The 14435-nt window shown below is 35.8% G+C and overlaps 2 protein-coding genes across 7 annotated transcripts; one reads left to right on the forward strand and one right to left on the reverse strand.

Annotated features, from left to right (window-relative positions):
- The first annotated feature begins 56 nt into the window (after positions 1-56).
- Positions 57-13200, forward strand: LOC109538097 (JNK-interacting protein 3). 6 transcript variants are annotated; one of them, XM_048669468.1, is made up of 27 exons: positions 57-282; positions 357-646; positions 2257-2383; positions 2580-2730; positions 3103-3333; positions 3387-3597; positions 3658-3694; positions 3776-3811; positions 4011-4028; positions 4142-4199; positions 4259-4375; positions 4427-4586; positions 4670-4916; positions 7873-7928; positions 7981-8205; positions 8259-8435; positions 8515-8650; positions 8707-8888; positions 9589-9804; positions 9860-9990; positions 10193-10445; positions 10509-10644; positions 10744-10914; positions 11018-11146; positions 11207-11338; positions 11833-11914; positions 12180-13200. In XM_048669468.1, the coding sequence occupies exons 2-27, from the start codon at positions 368-370 to the stop codon at positions 12181-12183; spliced, it is 3702 nt and encodes a 1233-aa protein (XP_048525425.1). In that variant the 5' UTR covers positions 57-282; positions 357-367; the 3' UTR covers positions 12184-13200. The 6 variants fall into 6 exon arrangements, with proteins under 6 accessions (XP_048525425.1, XP_048525422.1, XP_048525424.1 ...); XM_048669465.1 differs by lacking the exon at positions 11833-11914; XM_048669467.1 differs by lacking the exon at positions 11833-11914 and having other exon boundaries at positions 3408-3597.
- On the reverse strand, positions 12863-14175 carry LOC109538100 (signal recognition particle 9 kDa protein). The gene is made up of 2 exons (XM_019905170.2): positions 13945-14175; positions 12863-13496 (listed from the first exon to the last, which is right to left on the reverse strand). The coding sequence occupies exons 1-2, from the start codon at positions 14083-14085 to the stop codon at positions 13401-13403; spliced, it is 237 nt and encodes a 78-aa protein (XP_019760729.1). The 5' UTR covers positions 14086-14175; the 3' UTR covers positions 12863-13400.
- Positions 14176-14435: the final 260 nt, after the last annotated feature.

Raw genomic sequence — 14435 nt, forward strand, 5'->3', positions numbered from 1 at the left:
GTAAGTGTGGTTGCCTGCCTTATACAGGTGTTTTGTGGTTCTCGACGCTCAATGGGTTGGGGTTGCGCTGCGCAAAAAATTTGGCAGCTGATGACAAGTCGTAAAAACAGTGGGTGTACAAAAATAAAATATTGGAAAAACTACACGAAACCCTAAACGTTGTGCTTTATTATGGTTTAATTGACGAGAAAAGTGAATTCTTCAACCTGACATTGAAAAGTCGATTATAGTTATGTTGATCAACACTAATCAGCTTTTCTAAGGAATCCCACTCAAAAATAGGTAACAAGAGTATTATAATTCTGTATAGACAGGTGCTAATCTAAGGCTTCTCGTTCTGTTTCCCTATTTCTAAGATACCCTTATCATGCCAGCAGGGTCAATAAATGAGTTTTGTTTCCAATTTCCCCAGCAGCCCTCGCACTCAGGTAGCAGCATGAATATGAGCATTGGAGCAGAAGTTGTCTATGGCACTCATGAGGAATCTCATGTCGTCATGTCCGAGAAAGTCCAGGCTCTGGCAGGGAGCATTTATCAAGAATTCGAAAGAATGATATCCCAATATGATGAGGATGTTGTTAAAACTTTGTTGCCCCTTCTTGTAAATGTGCTGGAATGTTTAGACTCTGCTTATCAACAAAATCAGGTATGATTTGACGAATGTTTACTTTCATACGGATATTACAGTGTGTGAAAATCATTATTTACCTCAAATTACATTTTTGACTGATCAGAAGCTGTACAGTCTGTAGGCCTGCTGTTGTCTTACAAGTATTGAGCATGTTATAAACCGAAATATTGGGATTAGAAAACGTCTACTGAAGGCACTGTGAGTCTGAATAAGGGATTTTGTTGCTTCGTCTACTATGAAAATCATTATTTACCTCAAATTACATTTTTGTCTATACCAACTGGTGCAGTGGATGCACTGCATAAACTGTTTTATGTTAAAATAAATAATTACACTGGCGTGATTACCTAAGATCAAATTTACTCGGCAAAAGTTATAAAAAAACATCACATAACATGATTCTACTTCAAATTATGGTCAATTTGTGAGTTGATCAGTTTTTATGGACATTTGTAAGGAAGCAGAAATTATAGTGGTCGATCAGATGAAGCGGAATTTTTCCATATAAGGAACAACAATTTAACATGTGCACAATTGTACTGTTTTAACAGAGAGCACTTCTTTTTTAAGATAGAGAGAAGCATCGAAATGAACAACAGAAACTATTACAAAAGTTGTCCTCATTCCTAAAAAAATTGGTCGTAAAAAACTGTAAGTTTTTTCTGTTCGTTTTTTACACCTGAAGTTAATGCAAAGATTTTGCACAACCTTCATATTTCTTCCTTTAAAGTGGATTTTAAATGTGTGAATACACAAGTCAATTTAAATTGTGACTTTACCCCCATTTTTAAGGGATTATACGGTTTCAAATCCGCAGTTATCCCTTCAGTCATTACTTGATTTTATTTTCAGCAGTTAATCTTGTTCAACACTAGTCTCCAGTCTAAACTGTCTTAATTTTATAAAATTTGATGTAAGAAATTTCAGTTTACCTCTTTCCACTAATCAAAGTCATTAAGTCTGTATCAGTTTAATTTTAATTTGTTGATGAGTCTCCGCAATAGCTTCGTGTCTGGTGTGTGACTGAATTGTTAATTACTGTTTTGTCATTCTTGAAGTCTTGTTTAATTCAATTATTCTCGCTATGTCCACATTTTTTTTTCACTTCAAATTTCACATGCACAGTGAAGAATTTGCATAATCTTTTTCTTTCGTCTAAAATAATTTAGTTTGTTTTTAATTCCAGAACATTCGGTCAGTGTTGAACTGGTCGCCTGACTGTATATTTCGACCAGTCAAAGGTTTTTCACTTTTATTTTAAAGTTCTGTTGCGTTTATTCTTAGTTTCCTTCTCTGTGTTACAATTTTAACTGTATATGTTTTACCGTTATGAGCCTCGTCACGAGAAAAAAGGAAACCGACTAGAAATTAGTACTAGTGAGGATTTGCGGTTGTACTCACCAACATAAAAATTTTTATAATGAAAAACCTGAAATTCCCCTTATCACATGCATGTAACGTCATTCTTATCCTGTTTTCTCTCGACTAAACACGTTTTTCTTGAAAAACAAGTTTTTTTGAGACCCCCTAGTTTATTTATATCAAAAACAATATTTGATTATATTAGTGTATACCCCAGTTATCTTATAAATTATACGAATACTCGCGTTGTTCTTGAATTTCAGGAGCAAGACGTTGAAGTAGAGCTGCTAAAGGAAGACAATGAGCAATTAGTAACCCAATATGAAAGAGAGAAGGGGGCTAGGAAAACAGCCGAACAAAAACTGTTAGAGTACGAAGATGCAGCAGAAGGTATATTCGAAGTATTAATAAAATTCGTCACGTGATTTTTATATTTTGCGGAAGTCATAGGAAAACTGAAACAATTTACTCCGGCAAAGATTCATTTAACGAAAATCCACTAGAAACATTTTTTTAAATTCTTGCAGACCGTATCTCAACAAAAACAATTTAAACGTTTAAATTTAAATAATTTTTTGCTGTTTAGGCGAACGAAAAGAACTGACGTCTAGACTTGAATCCCTGGAATCTATAGTTAGAATGCTGGAGCTCAAACACAAAAACTCAATGGAACATGCCAATCGTCTGGAAGAACGCGAAGGAGAGTTGAAAAAAGAATACGCCAAACTACATGAAAGGTAACGTTTGTTTTAAGGAAATAAATTGGACGAATTTAGTTTTCAGTTGGGATCATTATTTCAATTCGCGTTTTGTGGTCGCTTATTAATATGCATTAGTTAAAAAGGCAGCTTGTCATATGAGGATTATTTCCTTAATTTTCACGCCGCTGAATTGCAAATAAAATTCTTTAAGGTCATATGTTCCATTCTAATTACTTTCGTTCGAATTAATGATGTTCATGTTAAATGTGCAGAATCTGCAACTAGATTAGATTATGCGAAATGCAAAATATATTTTTATAAAGAAAATTCAAATCTATAAAGTTTCGGCCACCTTGTTTATTTCCGATTAAATATCGTATCGACAGCCAGAATACGATTTCTATGCAGGTACACCGAACTGTTCAAGACCCATGTAGATTATATGGAGAGAACCAAGCTACTACATTCAGGACAACAACTAGTAAATGAAAGAGTTGAAGCAGGCCGGCTGAATTCAAATAGACTCAACATGGGAAGAAGCTCAGGCCCAATTTCTTTTGGGTTTGCCAGTCTGGAAGATGCCGAGAATGTGGATAGCATTCCTTCGTCTCCTATTAGCAGCACCCACTCATCGCCTAGGTGAGTTTACCAGTGATGTATCCGGAAACAGTTTTACAGTTTGGAAAAATTAGTTTGCATAATGAAATGGACAGTTTGAGCAGAAAACCAGTATTAAAAGTTGAGCGCGCCCAAGAAACCGATACGATAAATTTGGAGAATAAGAGCGTAGTGACTTCACCAGTCAGTCCTACTTCACACCCGAATAGCAGTGGTGGAGGTCGATTACACACTAAGAGAGAACAAAGAAGTGGCAATACTTTATACCAGGAATTAAGTTTTCAGGTAAAACGGTTAACTTTTTAACGTTTGCATAGTTCATTAAGGTGTTTGTTCGTCTTTTAGGATGTGGATGGCGATGAAGATCCCACTGATATTACTGGTAAGTCCTAAATACAAAAAAAGTTAGATGCGTTTTTCTGGTTTTAAAATTCTATAACTGAACTTGGTGGATTTGTTTAAGGTGGTTGGGTACATCCAGGAGAATATGCCTCTTCAGGTGAGTTTATTAAGAAAATCTATTATTTTTGCTTTATACCAACGGATTAGTAGTGCAGTGCAAATCTTGCATTTTTGTATATTTTTATTAACAAACTTGTTAAGCCTTTCGCAGTACTAATGCACGATTTAGTGTCTTAAATTGGTTGATCTAACTTGTCTTTATTTTTGGCTTGGGCTAACATTGCTTCTGGCTACAGTCAACGACAATTTTTATGGTAAGTCCGTTATCTAATTGTGTAAACATTCTTAATAGTCGTAATTGCAACCAAAATACATGGCATTGCAAATTATATTATAAGCGAATCTAAAAAAATCGTTATCTTTTTAGGCATGGGCAAGGAAGTAGAAAATCTCATTATGGAAAACAACGAGTTGATGGCCACTAAGTCAGTTGTCTGATCATGTAAATTCAGCACATTAGCAGTATTAATCCTATTTATTTTAGAAATGCTCTTAATGTGGTGAAAGATGACCTCATTGTGAAAGTAGATGAGCTGACTGGAGAAATTGATATGCTGCGAGAGGAAATTTTATCGCTGAATGTCTCCCGAACCAAACTAAGGTGAGGATAATCTATTTTCAGAAACATGGATTTCGAGCTCGTATTTTTCAGAGAGCGTACAACAGAGTTGGAAGAGGAACTGCGAAAAGTCAAGGAAGCTCACGAAGCTAAACAGGACGGCGATGAAGAAGAGGATGTTCCAATGGCTGAAAGGAAACGCTTTACAAGACTGGAAATGTCTCGTGTGCTGATGGAAAAAAATCAATATAAGGTAAGTTAATGGCAAAATTAAAAACGCAGAATTATTCCACTCAATGAATTATATAAATATTGGAGTTAAATGTTCTATTCCAGGAAAATTTAATGGAACTGCAAGAGGCAGTACGCTGGGCCCAAATAATCAAGGCATCGCGCGAGCCTTCCCTTGATAAACACTCCAACAGAAGCATTTGGAGTTTTTTCTCAAACCTTTTTAGTGGAGGAGACAGAGTGCAACGATCAATGATGGGGCCGGATTTTAGGTACCAAGCTGCTACTAACCGAGTGTCTCCGGGATTGAGAAGTTTGGCAAGGATCCAGGATAGAAGCGATGTGGAAATGGGTACGGAATGCTAGTTTTTTGTAGTTTTGGTCCGGGTGCTAGTTGCAAGAAATAATGTATAGGAGAGTTTTGAACTGCTATTTGTTTGTTGTTTGAAATATTGTATTGTTCGAAACTTTCTACTACATATATGTATAATTGCTTGCCCTTTAGTTCTAAGAATATATAAATATGATCATATGTTCATGCGGAGAGTTAACTATCATTTTCTAGATCTGTTTCCATTTTAGTTGACTATTTGTGTGGAAAGGCTCTGTGATATTTTAATGAAGGTGGATTATCTCAAAGGTGTCCGTGATTACTGGTTGTTTTTCCATTTTTATCGTTAAATCGGACTATGTTGAATTGAACTTTTAAACTGAGCGGTTTAATAGCTATGCTAATGCCAAAGTTTACTTCGACGCTCTAAGTTAATTTGTTTTCTTATAGCTTTCGTTAAGTTTGTCCCTGTTTTGATAAACACTTCTGATAATAATTTATTTGATTAAATTTTACTAATTTAGGCAATTCGAAAGTCCACTTTCAAGTCTTGTTTGTTTGAAAACCCCATTTTTCCGATTGTGGTTTTATGTTTTCTGGGATAGAATCCACAGTTTATTTTTCAGTTGAATTTTTTCGGGTAGGAAGGGCTTATATTCAAAGCGCTGTTGTCGTTTGCACAATTAATAAAGGGTGAATATACTGACAATTCTTTTGGGAGAGCCTCAGAAGGATGTCCACAGTCGTCTGAGGCACCGCGATTTGGCAGATAATGTCGGCCAATATGGTCAGCCAGTTCTGGTAGCTGGCAGTTCTGGTCAACAGGGGATTGCCGAAAATATTAGCCAGGATTTAAGGCGCAGCTTATTGTGCTCGCTCAACACTTTATCTCTCTTGTAAAAAGCCACCACGTCCTCTAAAAGCACTGACAAATCTATGCCGCTTCGTTGCCACTTGCGGTAGATCGTACCGAAACACTCTCGATAGTATTTCCAGCGAACACGCACTGCTTTCCTCCTTCAATTGCCTCTGATTGAGCATCTAAAGCATGATTTTCTTCAGGTATGGCAGGATGATTGCCATTTCCTTTTCAAAGCTCTGTTAGGTGCAATTCACGTGCAACATCAGGCATAGGAAGCAATTCAGTAGGTTTTCGCGCAGGCACTTTGGGTCGTTGTTGTGCTCCAGAACGATCAACACACTCTTGGATCGTCTGGATCACGCTCTTAAGTAAGAGTAGAGAAACTTGCGGCCTTCCGGCCCCAAAAACACGGTGTTCAGGCTAGTGTCAGCTTTCTGAGCTTTCACATATCGCCACAGTAGGTGGAGAGTGTTGGTGATGATTGTTGTCTAATGTTTGCGCCATCAGGTCACAGTCTTTATTGGCGATACAGTTTTTAAAGCAGTTTTCCGAATTTTTGTATCCCGATCCTGTATCAGGCCGCTGATGGCAAGGCAAATTGGCGATAGATATTGCAGGATTATTTCCTCCGAATGGATTTTGATCAGTTCGCATAGTTCAGCGCATGTTCGTGTTACGGTCTCATTGTAATGCTTCAGACGGCTCAGAAGGTTCTTGGCTCCAATCTGGTTTCCGCATTGGCCGGCATCAACGTGCACGATTTCACTTATTTTTGTTAAAAATTAACGAAAATGCAGGATTGTGTTTTCTATACAAAACTGATGTTGTTGACGAGAATTTCTTGGGTGCACACGATGCAAATTATAATTTTTTGTGGGAAAGGTATGGGTTGCTACTGTTCTCTGTAAAATAGCCTAATGTGATAAAATTATAGTTTTTTGATAGAATTTTCTGGCGCAGCAATAGAAATACACAGTCTAAAATTGTAGACTTTTCTCAATTTCTTAATTAACCAAAAACAAAGTAAATGTTTACTACAAATTAAACATAAACCATTTATTTATCTGCTACTTTCCGTAAACTGCGGTATTTGTTTTCAGGTAGACACAGACACTTTTTTCTATGCCAAATTTACCACAAACTAAAACCCATCAGATACCCAATATATTTGGTGGTGTTTTTCGCGTTGTATTTTACTACCGTAGATATAATTAATTATTTATTCTGCATTGAATTGTGATACTGTTATCAACGACTACACCAAAAAGAATGCTCAATTTCAAATTTTTTTTAGTGTTATTTTTAGATTACGTATCTCTGTATGATCGCCAAAAAGGGGGGATGGCCTAAAAAGTCATAACATTTTAAAGTTAACTTGAGAATATTAGTTTTAGGAAAGTGAAACTACTGAGAGTTAAGCTTTAATTAGATAGGCTATTTATTTTCGTTCTTAATTTTGCAGTAAGTTTTTCATTCTCCATTATCAGGATCTTACTTACATTATTTTATTACGGCATTTATTTATTTTTAACTGGAATATTGCCTGGATGCTCAAAAATCGTTTTTTTATATTATGCCCTTGACTAATCGAAGTAGGGCCGTTTTGAAATGAAAAGCTTATTTTGCATCTTAAAATATTAACCAGTATTGTTTGTTTAAAAATGTTACTTAAAAACCCGTTTTGAAATACCACATTTTTTAACGAAACTAATGACTTAGATTAAAATGAGTTCTTCATCTTTAAATATTTTTGACAGTTTTAACTAGGTGTAATTTAGCCTGTAGAAGGTAAATCATTTTTCATAAATACTAATTCTAATATAACTAGAATTCTTAAAAGGAAGACAAAGCAGTGAAGACCTTGAAACCTTGTGCCATATTTTGCCAGTTATAATTTTGTTACCTTAATTTTAAATATATTTGTTTAGTTTTCCTTGGTAGACTTTTATTTCTTAAAACTTACTTTGCGCACATAACTTTATTATTTCAGTTAGACGAAATGTACAGCTTATTTTTGGCAAAAAAATTAGGCCACTGTAAAAATGTAGTAGGAAAGGCTTATGTAAGTAGATCATCTGCAAGGTTCTGTCAGTCATGTAAGTTTTTTATTTGTAGGATCGGAAAAATTCGCTATACGAAAAGCTATGGAAAGGCGTGAGCAGTACCGTCAGGTAAGCCGTGGTGTTGTATTGAAACTTTCAAATTTACTGGCTTAAAAAATAGGTAAGAGCCCATGTGAAGAAAGATGATGGGAGATTACACGCCTATGGATGGAGCCTTCCTGGAAAAGTCGTAGCTACCGAAACAACAGGCAAACAAAGCAATAGTGTTCCGGTTCCAGTTCCTGTTTATTGTAGGCCTCTCGCTGAAACTAAAGCCAATATGCGAATATGGTGCGCGGCCGGAGTAAATTCTATGGGCGGATATACCAAAGATGGGGGCTTGATGGTAACGAATAACATTTACTTGAAACTTGTTTGCCTAATTATAACATTTGTTAGGTTGGTGGTAGTGTATTCTACTCGGACGAACCGCAAATTCCGGAATCAAAATCGGAAAACCAGATTGAAGATCTGGAAAAGGAATTGAACGATTGCAGAGAAGGAGCTTTATTGGAAACCAGATTAACCTCTATGGTGTGGATCGTGACAACAACCCAGCATGCCAGTATGGTCACGGTAAATATCACACTTTTTATATTTAATTCTTAGCCTTTTGCAATATAAAGTAAAATTCCAAATGCCATTTTTTCCGCAGGTAATAGATGCTAATAATCCCGCAGAACTTCTTACCAGTTTTGGAGTTTGTTCTGCACATGTGCTGTGTATAGCCAGTGTTCCAGGTGCCAGTCCTTCTGATTATATCGACACACCCATTGAAATTCCGATAGAAGGTAGCTGTTGGATTATTTGCATAATTTTAGCTTATAGAAAGGAATTGAATTTCCAGCCCACGAAGACAATCCAGAGTCCAACGAGGCTACTAACGGGGAAAAGGAAAAGGAGAAGGAAAATAACGCGCATCCGTCCAAAGTCACTGAAACTCCTGAAGGACGAGCTAAAGCTGTGCAAGATGGAGGTGTTGGTACTAACACCTTGCGTACGCAAGAAGCTAATCAAGAAGCAGCTCTTGTAAGTTTTATAGTCATTAGCACCGTTTACTTTCTCCAAAATGTATTTTTCAAACTAGTCAACAAAATAAATACGATATACAAAATAATAAATAATAAGATACCAGCTGGTATTGAGTGTATACGCAGGGTGATTTAAAATTGGCCTCATTCATTTTTAGGGACGATAAGGGCTCAAGTATCGTTTTCCAAAATTGCGATTTTTTTGTCAAGAGGTGTGCGGGTTCCAAACATAGGGGACCATGTACGTTTCGAAAGACGTTTTGGGCGAAAAATGCCTGAAAATTTTTTTCGGGGGGAAAGGAACGAAAAACGCGGGGAAAAAAACCGGGGGAAAGAACGCCTAAAGGGCGTTCAATTCGCGATTAAAAACAACGTGTTTTAACGAGTCTACACGTGTTCATTCTGCTCCCAACACCCCAATACTTCAATCTCACTTTATGTGTTTATCTATGGCCATTTGAGCTTTTGGTATTGAGTTTATTCATATTCTTGTAGAAACTCAACTAATGCAATAAATTTTTGATCACTTGAACTGGTAGCAGGTGAGCTTAAATGTGGACTGAAATTTAATTGACCAAATTCGCGGTTCCTCTCACTTTTACCCTCTAAGTAATTTTTTGTGTATAACTGGTTTCTGGTTAGTGACAGTTTCTTCAGAAACAAGAGAGTTTTTGAAATATTTCGCATACTATTTACAGCTGGGCAAAATCAGTTTCGTGGAAAACGACCAAACAGCAGTTAAAACGACAAATAAAGCTAGTTGTTCTGTAAGTGACAATGACTCAAAAACTGACGATAATGTTGCCCAAGGAAATCCTGATAAAGTATTAGAAGAAAATGATGCAATAGAAAATCCTAAAGATCCCAACCAGAACCCAACACACGGCTACAAGAGTCCAACATTGAATCTAGAGGTGAGCCTAAATTGTGTTTTTTTCTAGTTACGTTCAACATTTTTCAACTTTTCAGACCATGTCTACGGTTTTAGCCACAATGTGGCTAGCGGATACAGATGGCAATGTATATATTCATTCTTCTGTTGCAAATTGGCATCGGAGGTTACAAACTGTTAAATTAGGCGATTCTGTGATTAGTATAGTGTGAGTTGAAATTTGCTTAAATTGCTTAATTGGAAGCTTTACGTAAACATTTAGCATTTCATATGTTGCTTTTGTTATTTTACTCTCTATTTCAGTTATGCAAAAATTTTGCAAAGTACTTCTAATATTGCCTTCAAAAGGCGCTTCCCTAAGTCAAATAACCAAAAAATGAGTTTTTGGTGAAAAAATGTATCATTTTTAGACACGTTAATGGTAGAGTTGTAGTAGCCCTAGCCAATGGTCAACTAGCTGTATTCAAAAGACATTCGAACGGAGAATGGGATCTATCACAATACCATATAGTGCAAATCGGACTTCCACATCAATCTGTTCGAAAATTGGCTGTAGTGGGAGATAAAGTATGGTGTGGGTATAGAAATAAAATTCATGTGCTTCAGCCGCGAGAATTGAAAATCATCCACACTTTAGAGGCGCATCCCCGAAGAGAAAGTCCGGTAAGTGCCATAAAAAAATCTCTTATCGCCCAACGTTGTAATTTTGTTTTAATTCTATCAAAGGTACGAGACATGGCCTGGTTAGGTGAAGGAGTCTGGGTATCCATAAGGTTGGATTCAACATTGCGATTATATCATGCTCACACTTACCAACATCTTCAGGACGTTGATATCGAACCTTATGTTAGCAAAATGTTAGGTACGTAATTTGATTCGACATGATCATAACAGTGATTCGAGTGAACGATGGAAATCCTGATTCAATTTTTGGAATATACTTGGTTTGTACATAATTTAGGTACTGGAAAATTAGGATTCTCTTTCGTACGAATTACCAGTTTGCTCATCTCTTCCAATCGATTATGGATTGGCACCAGTAATGGCGTTATTATCTCCGTGCCATTGACCGATTCCTGCAATTGTAGTTCAGGATCGATAATTTCGAGAGGTTCAAGTATGAGCGGATCAGGTAAGAACCAATGGATTTTTCATATGAGTTTGATTGGTAATTTAAGTAAAGTCGCCACATTAAGAGTGTGTTTATAATTATTATGATTTTTTTTAATTTTCAGCAATAAGATTTCCAAGGGTTGCATTTCCTGAACACTTTGTGCCATACTGTACAATGGCACACGCCCAGTTGAGTTTCCACGGACACAGAGACAATGTAAAGTTTTTCGTTGCTGTACCCGGAAAAGGAGGTAGATAAGAATATATTCGCATCAATTGTTACAATCTGGCGAATTGAAATATTTTTCAAGGCATCAGCTCTGCTTCATCACCTTCTGAGGCAATGTCGGCATCAGTTACTTCTCTTGAAAGTCCAACTAAACAACCACCAACCTCCATGTTGGTAATATCAGGTGGAGAGGGCTATGTTGATTTTAGAGTGGGTAAGTATTTTTTTAATTGAAAAATCACTGTACGGTTTATGCACGATTTCCACCATCACCATCGTAGCTGCTGGTTACGCACGTTTCCACATTATTGTTTGATTTGCTGATCTTCTGAAGACCGAAGAGAATTGGCATGTAGAAAATTGAAAGTTGTTAAATATCAGATGGGATTCCTGGGGAGTGGTATTTAGAGCACTGTCGCGAACTAGCAACAAACATTCCTAATCTAGATTTGGGGTGAAATGTGCTAGTAAATAGTGACTAGGCGAAGCTGGAAATTTTAACAGATGACTAAATAAAAAACTATTTATTATTTAAACAAAGCAAATCAATTGGAATACGTTCCTTTGAATATCAAGTAACTTTCATGCAATAGATCTGTAACTAAACATTTCTAATCAATATTTGCGCCTGTACAGCTCTGCTTCTCATTGTATATAAACGGGGTATTTTTGCGAGGTATTCAAAACGATTAAAACGACAATTTGCAGAAGACGATTGCGAACCTAGAGACGGAGCGTCGCACCTGTTGATTTGGCAAGTTATTAACATTGAACCTGGGAATCCCATGGGGTAGGTGTGCAATATTCTCCTAAAGTCCCGTTTATAGATTACACTGCACTTTATAGGGTAGATATGCACATTTCCGTTTAATTTATTTGTTTCAAAGTCGGCTTTTTTATCTGTATATAATTGATAGTAGCGGTGTGTTCGAAGTTATTTATACAGGGTGTCTCTGAAATGACTGTGCAACGCTTAGCCACAAGTTCCTTACTCGATATTTTATATGTAGAAATTTTCGATTACGTCGTTTTTATTTTTATTAATTTTTAACTAGGTGATGAAATGGAGGATAGCATGATAAGCAACACAGCAGCGGTTGCAGAGAATTATAACAACAAACAGGGGGATCTGACTCATCTCATTGTTTGGCAAGTTTCAACGAGTTAAAAAGCTGCCCATTGTTAAAACTATACACACCAATAAGATTGGCATTGTCGATATTTTCCCTACTTTTTTTTGATAAAATGATATTGAATTCATATGGAAAAGCTTTATTTGCAAAATTTACACAGCCTGAAGCCGACTTTAAGGATTTTTAGCAAAGCCATAAATATAACAACGAATTGAATGGTTGAAAAAAGCATTCTTTGAAAGTTTTTATGTGATTTTTCAAAGTAGTCTATTATTTAAGAATTTTTCGATTTAATTATATCACAAATATCTTGTGCAACCGCAAGACGTTCTTTCACCAGTACATTCACATAAATGTGAACCCAACTATAACCAAAAATGAAAGCTGTGAAGTTGTAAACATGATTTGTATATTTGAGCGGATTTAACGCCAACTGGTGCAGGTAGTGTTTCATGATATAAAATTGTTCTTAGTTGTCTAGGATCCTGATTAATTATCTGCTTGAGCGATGCAGATATCACTTTATTGACCAATTTTAGTTATTGCTTTAAATTGTTGGGCGGATGGAGTATGAGGTCCGTTTGTTTTACGGAATTAAAACATTATTTAGTCTGCAACTTTATACATTTATTTAGAGCTGTTTTGGCATGTAATCGATAGGTTTTTGCATTAACATTTTCCTTTAAAGATATCCCAGTTTTATGTAACAAAATAACTGCGCAGTTTTGCTGTACGAACCTTTATAAATTGTTTTAGATTAGATTCTAAAAATAGTCAAATTTAGTTCAAATTTAAATATCTGTACATTATGTTAAGAAATCCGTGTATATTACACTATTATTTATTGTATAACTAGTTCAGTGCTTTTATCGTCGTAATGTACCCTTTATAATATTGTGCTTATGTTATATAGAAATGTATAATAAACATGTTCAATAATAGAGAAAAGGCTTTGAGTTTAGATATATGCAACGGTCATTGGCTGTTTGAGGGAAAGCTTGAGCGACTTTTAAACAAGTCTGGACTTTTATCTATTTATTATAAAAGATACAGTTATATTTATAAAAAAAACAGTCAGTATCAACAAAAAGGAAATAAATATTGATAGCACGGGTTTAATATAAACCCAGCTGTCCTGTTGTCCTATGATTCTTTTGACACCATATGCCTTACTAAGTTGCTAACAAATTTATCAATTTTTCTAAGATCCTGGGCTATTTCAGTTTTAAATTGAAGACACTGAAACAAAACAAATTGATTAAATTAACCAACATGACTAATGAGCACGTTCGAGAGCTTAGGTAAGTTTGACTATTTTCAAATAGTGTTTTTCAAATTTGGAATCGGTAAATTTCAGATTGTGGAAAACGGCATTTTCTCCAAAAATGTTGTTTGTTATGATATTTTGTATAAGGTGAGCATAGTCTTAATCGGCCAAGCGGCAGTCCTGATATCAGATTGTGTCGTCAATATTTATACTTTAAGAGTTTCATGGCAATTGAATGGAAATTGAATGGAATTAATGGAAAATTTAATCACAAATTTTGAATTGTATCTAAGTCATCGAAAGTGCTCTGTTGACTCATAGACTCGGACATACACAACTATTACTTCACTATACACTGTGCTAGCTAATAATTGATGTTTAATTTATTGAAATAAATTAGAAATGTGGAAACATATTTACCCTGGAATCGTCAGTCATTTTCAGAATTAAATGATTTTTCGAGTGGGCATATTTCATTGTATATCGCACCTTGGAAGGGTCTTGGAGATAAAGCTTTTCAGCAGCTTTTTCAAATTCTTCCCAGGATTTTAAAAAAGTCATTTTTAGTACTCGACGTTTATCGCGATATGGATTCGAGCAATGAACATTAAAAATTGAGGTTAGAACATTAGACGGATCAGTCAAGTCAGGACACGTCGTGCAACGTAAATGTACGATTAATTGCAGATATCTTTAATTGATTTCAGTTTATTTTATGACAGTGTGTCTTTTGTCTTTGTTTGTCACACACATTTTCTTTGTTTGGTCTATTATGATTTCCACCAAACCCATTAAACAGATTCCACAGTGTAGATAGATGAAAAATACGAATTTTTCGTCAAAACTATTCTCAGTTCTAGTCGCGGCCACCGATCACTAGCGCTATAATTTCGCGTTTTTTATTACAAGTT

The sequence above is a fragment of the Dendroctonus ponderosae genome, unplaced genomic scaffold (genome assembly GCF_020466585.1).
Source record: "Dendroctonus ponderosae isolate FM_Combo_2020 unplaced genomic scaffold, Dpon_F_20191213v2 Dpon_F_20191213_8, whole genome shotgun sequence".
Taxonomy (NCBI): Eukaryota; Metazoa; Arthropoda; class Insecta; order Coleoptera; family Curculionidae; genus Dendroctonus; species Dendroctonus ponderosae.

What these genes read in the sequence shown, in the direction of transcription:
- LOC109538097 (XM_048669465.1), top strand. Translation starts at nt 368, where the DNA reads ATGCCAGCAGGGTCAATAAATGAGTTTTGTTTCCAATTTCCCCAGCAG. An exon ending in AGATCCCACTGATATTACTG is followed by an intron (nt 3,695 to 3,775) that starts GTAAGTCCTAAA and finishes GATTTGTTTAAG; the next exon opens with GTGGTTGGGTACATCCAGGA. An exon ending in TTCAAGTATGAGCGGATCAG is followed by an intron (nt 10,915 to 11,017) that starts GTAAGAACCAAT and finishes TTTAATTTTCAG; the next exon opens with CAATAAGATTTCCAAGGGTT.
- LOC109538100 (XM_019905170.2), bottom strand. Translation starts at nt 14,085, where the DNA reads ATGACTTTTTTAAAATCCTGGGAAGAATTTGAAAAAGCTGCTGAAAAG. An exon ending in AAATGACTGACGATTCCAGG is followed by an intron (nt 13,497 to 13,944) that starts GTAAATATGTTT and finishes GTTTTGTTTCAG; the next exon opens with TGTCTTCAATTTAAAACTGA.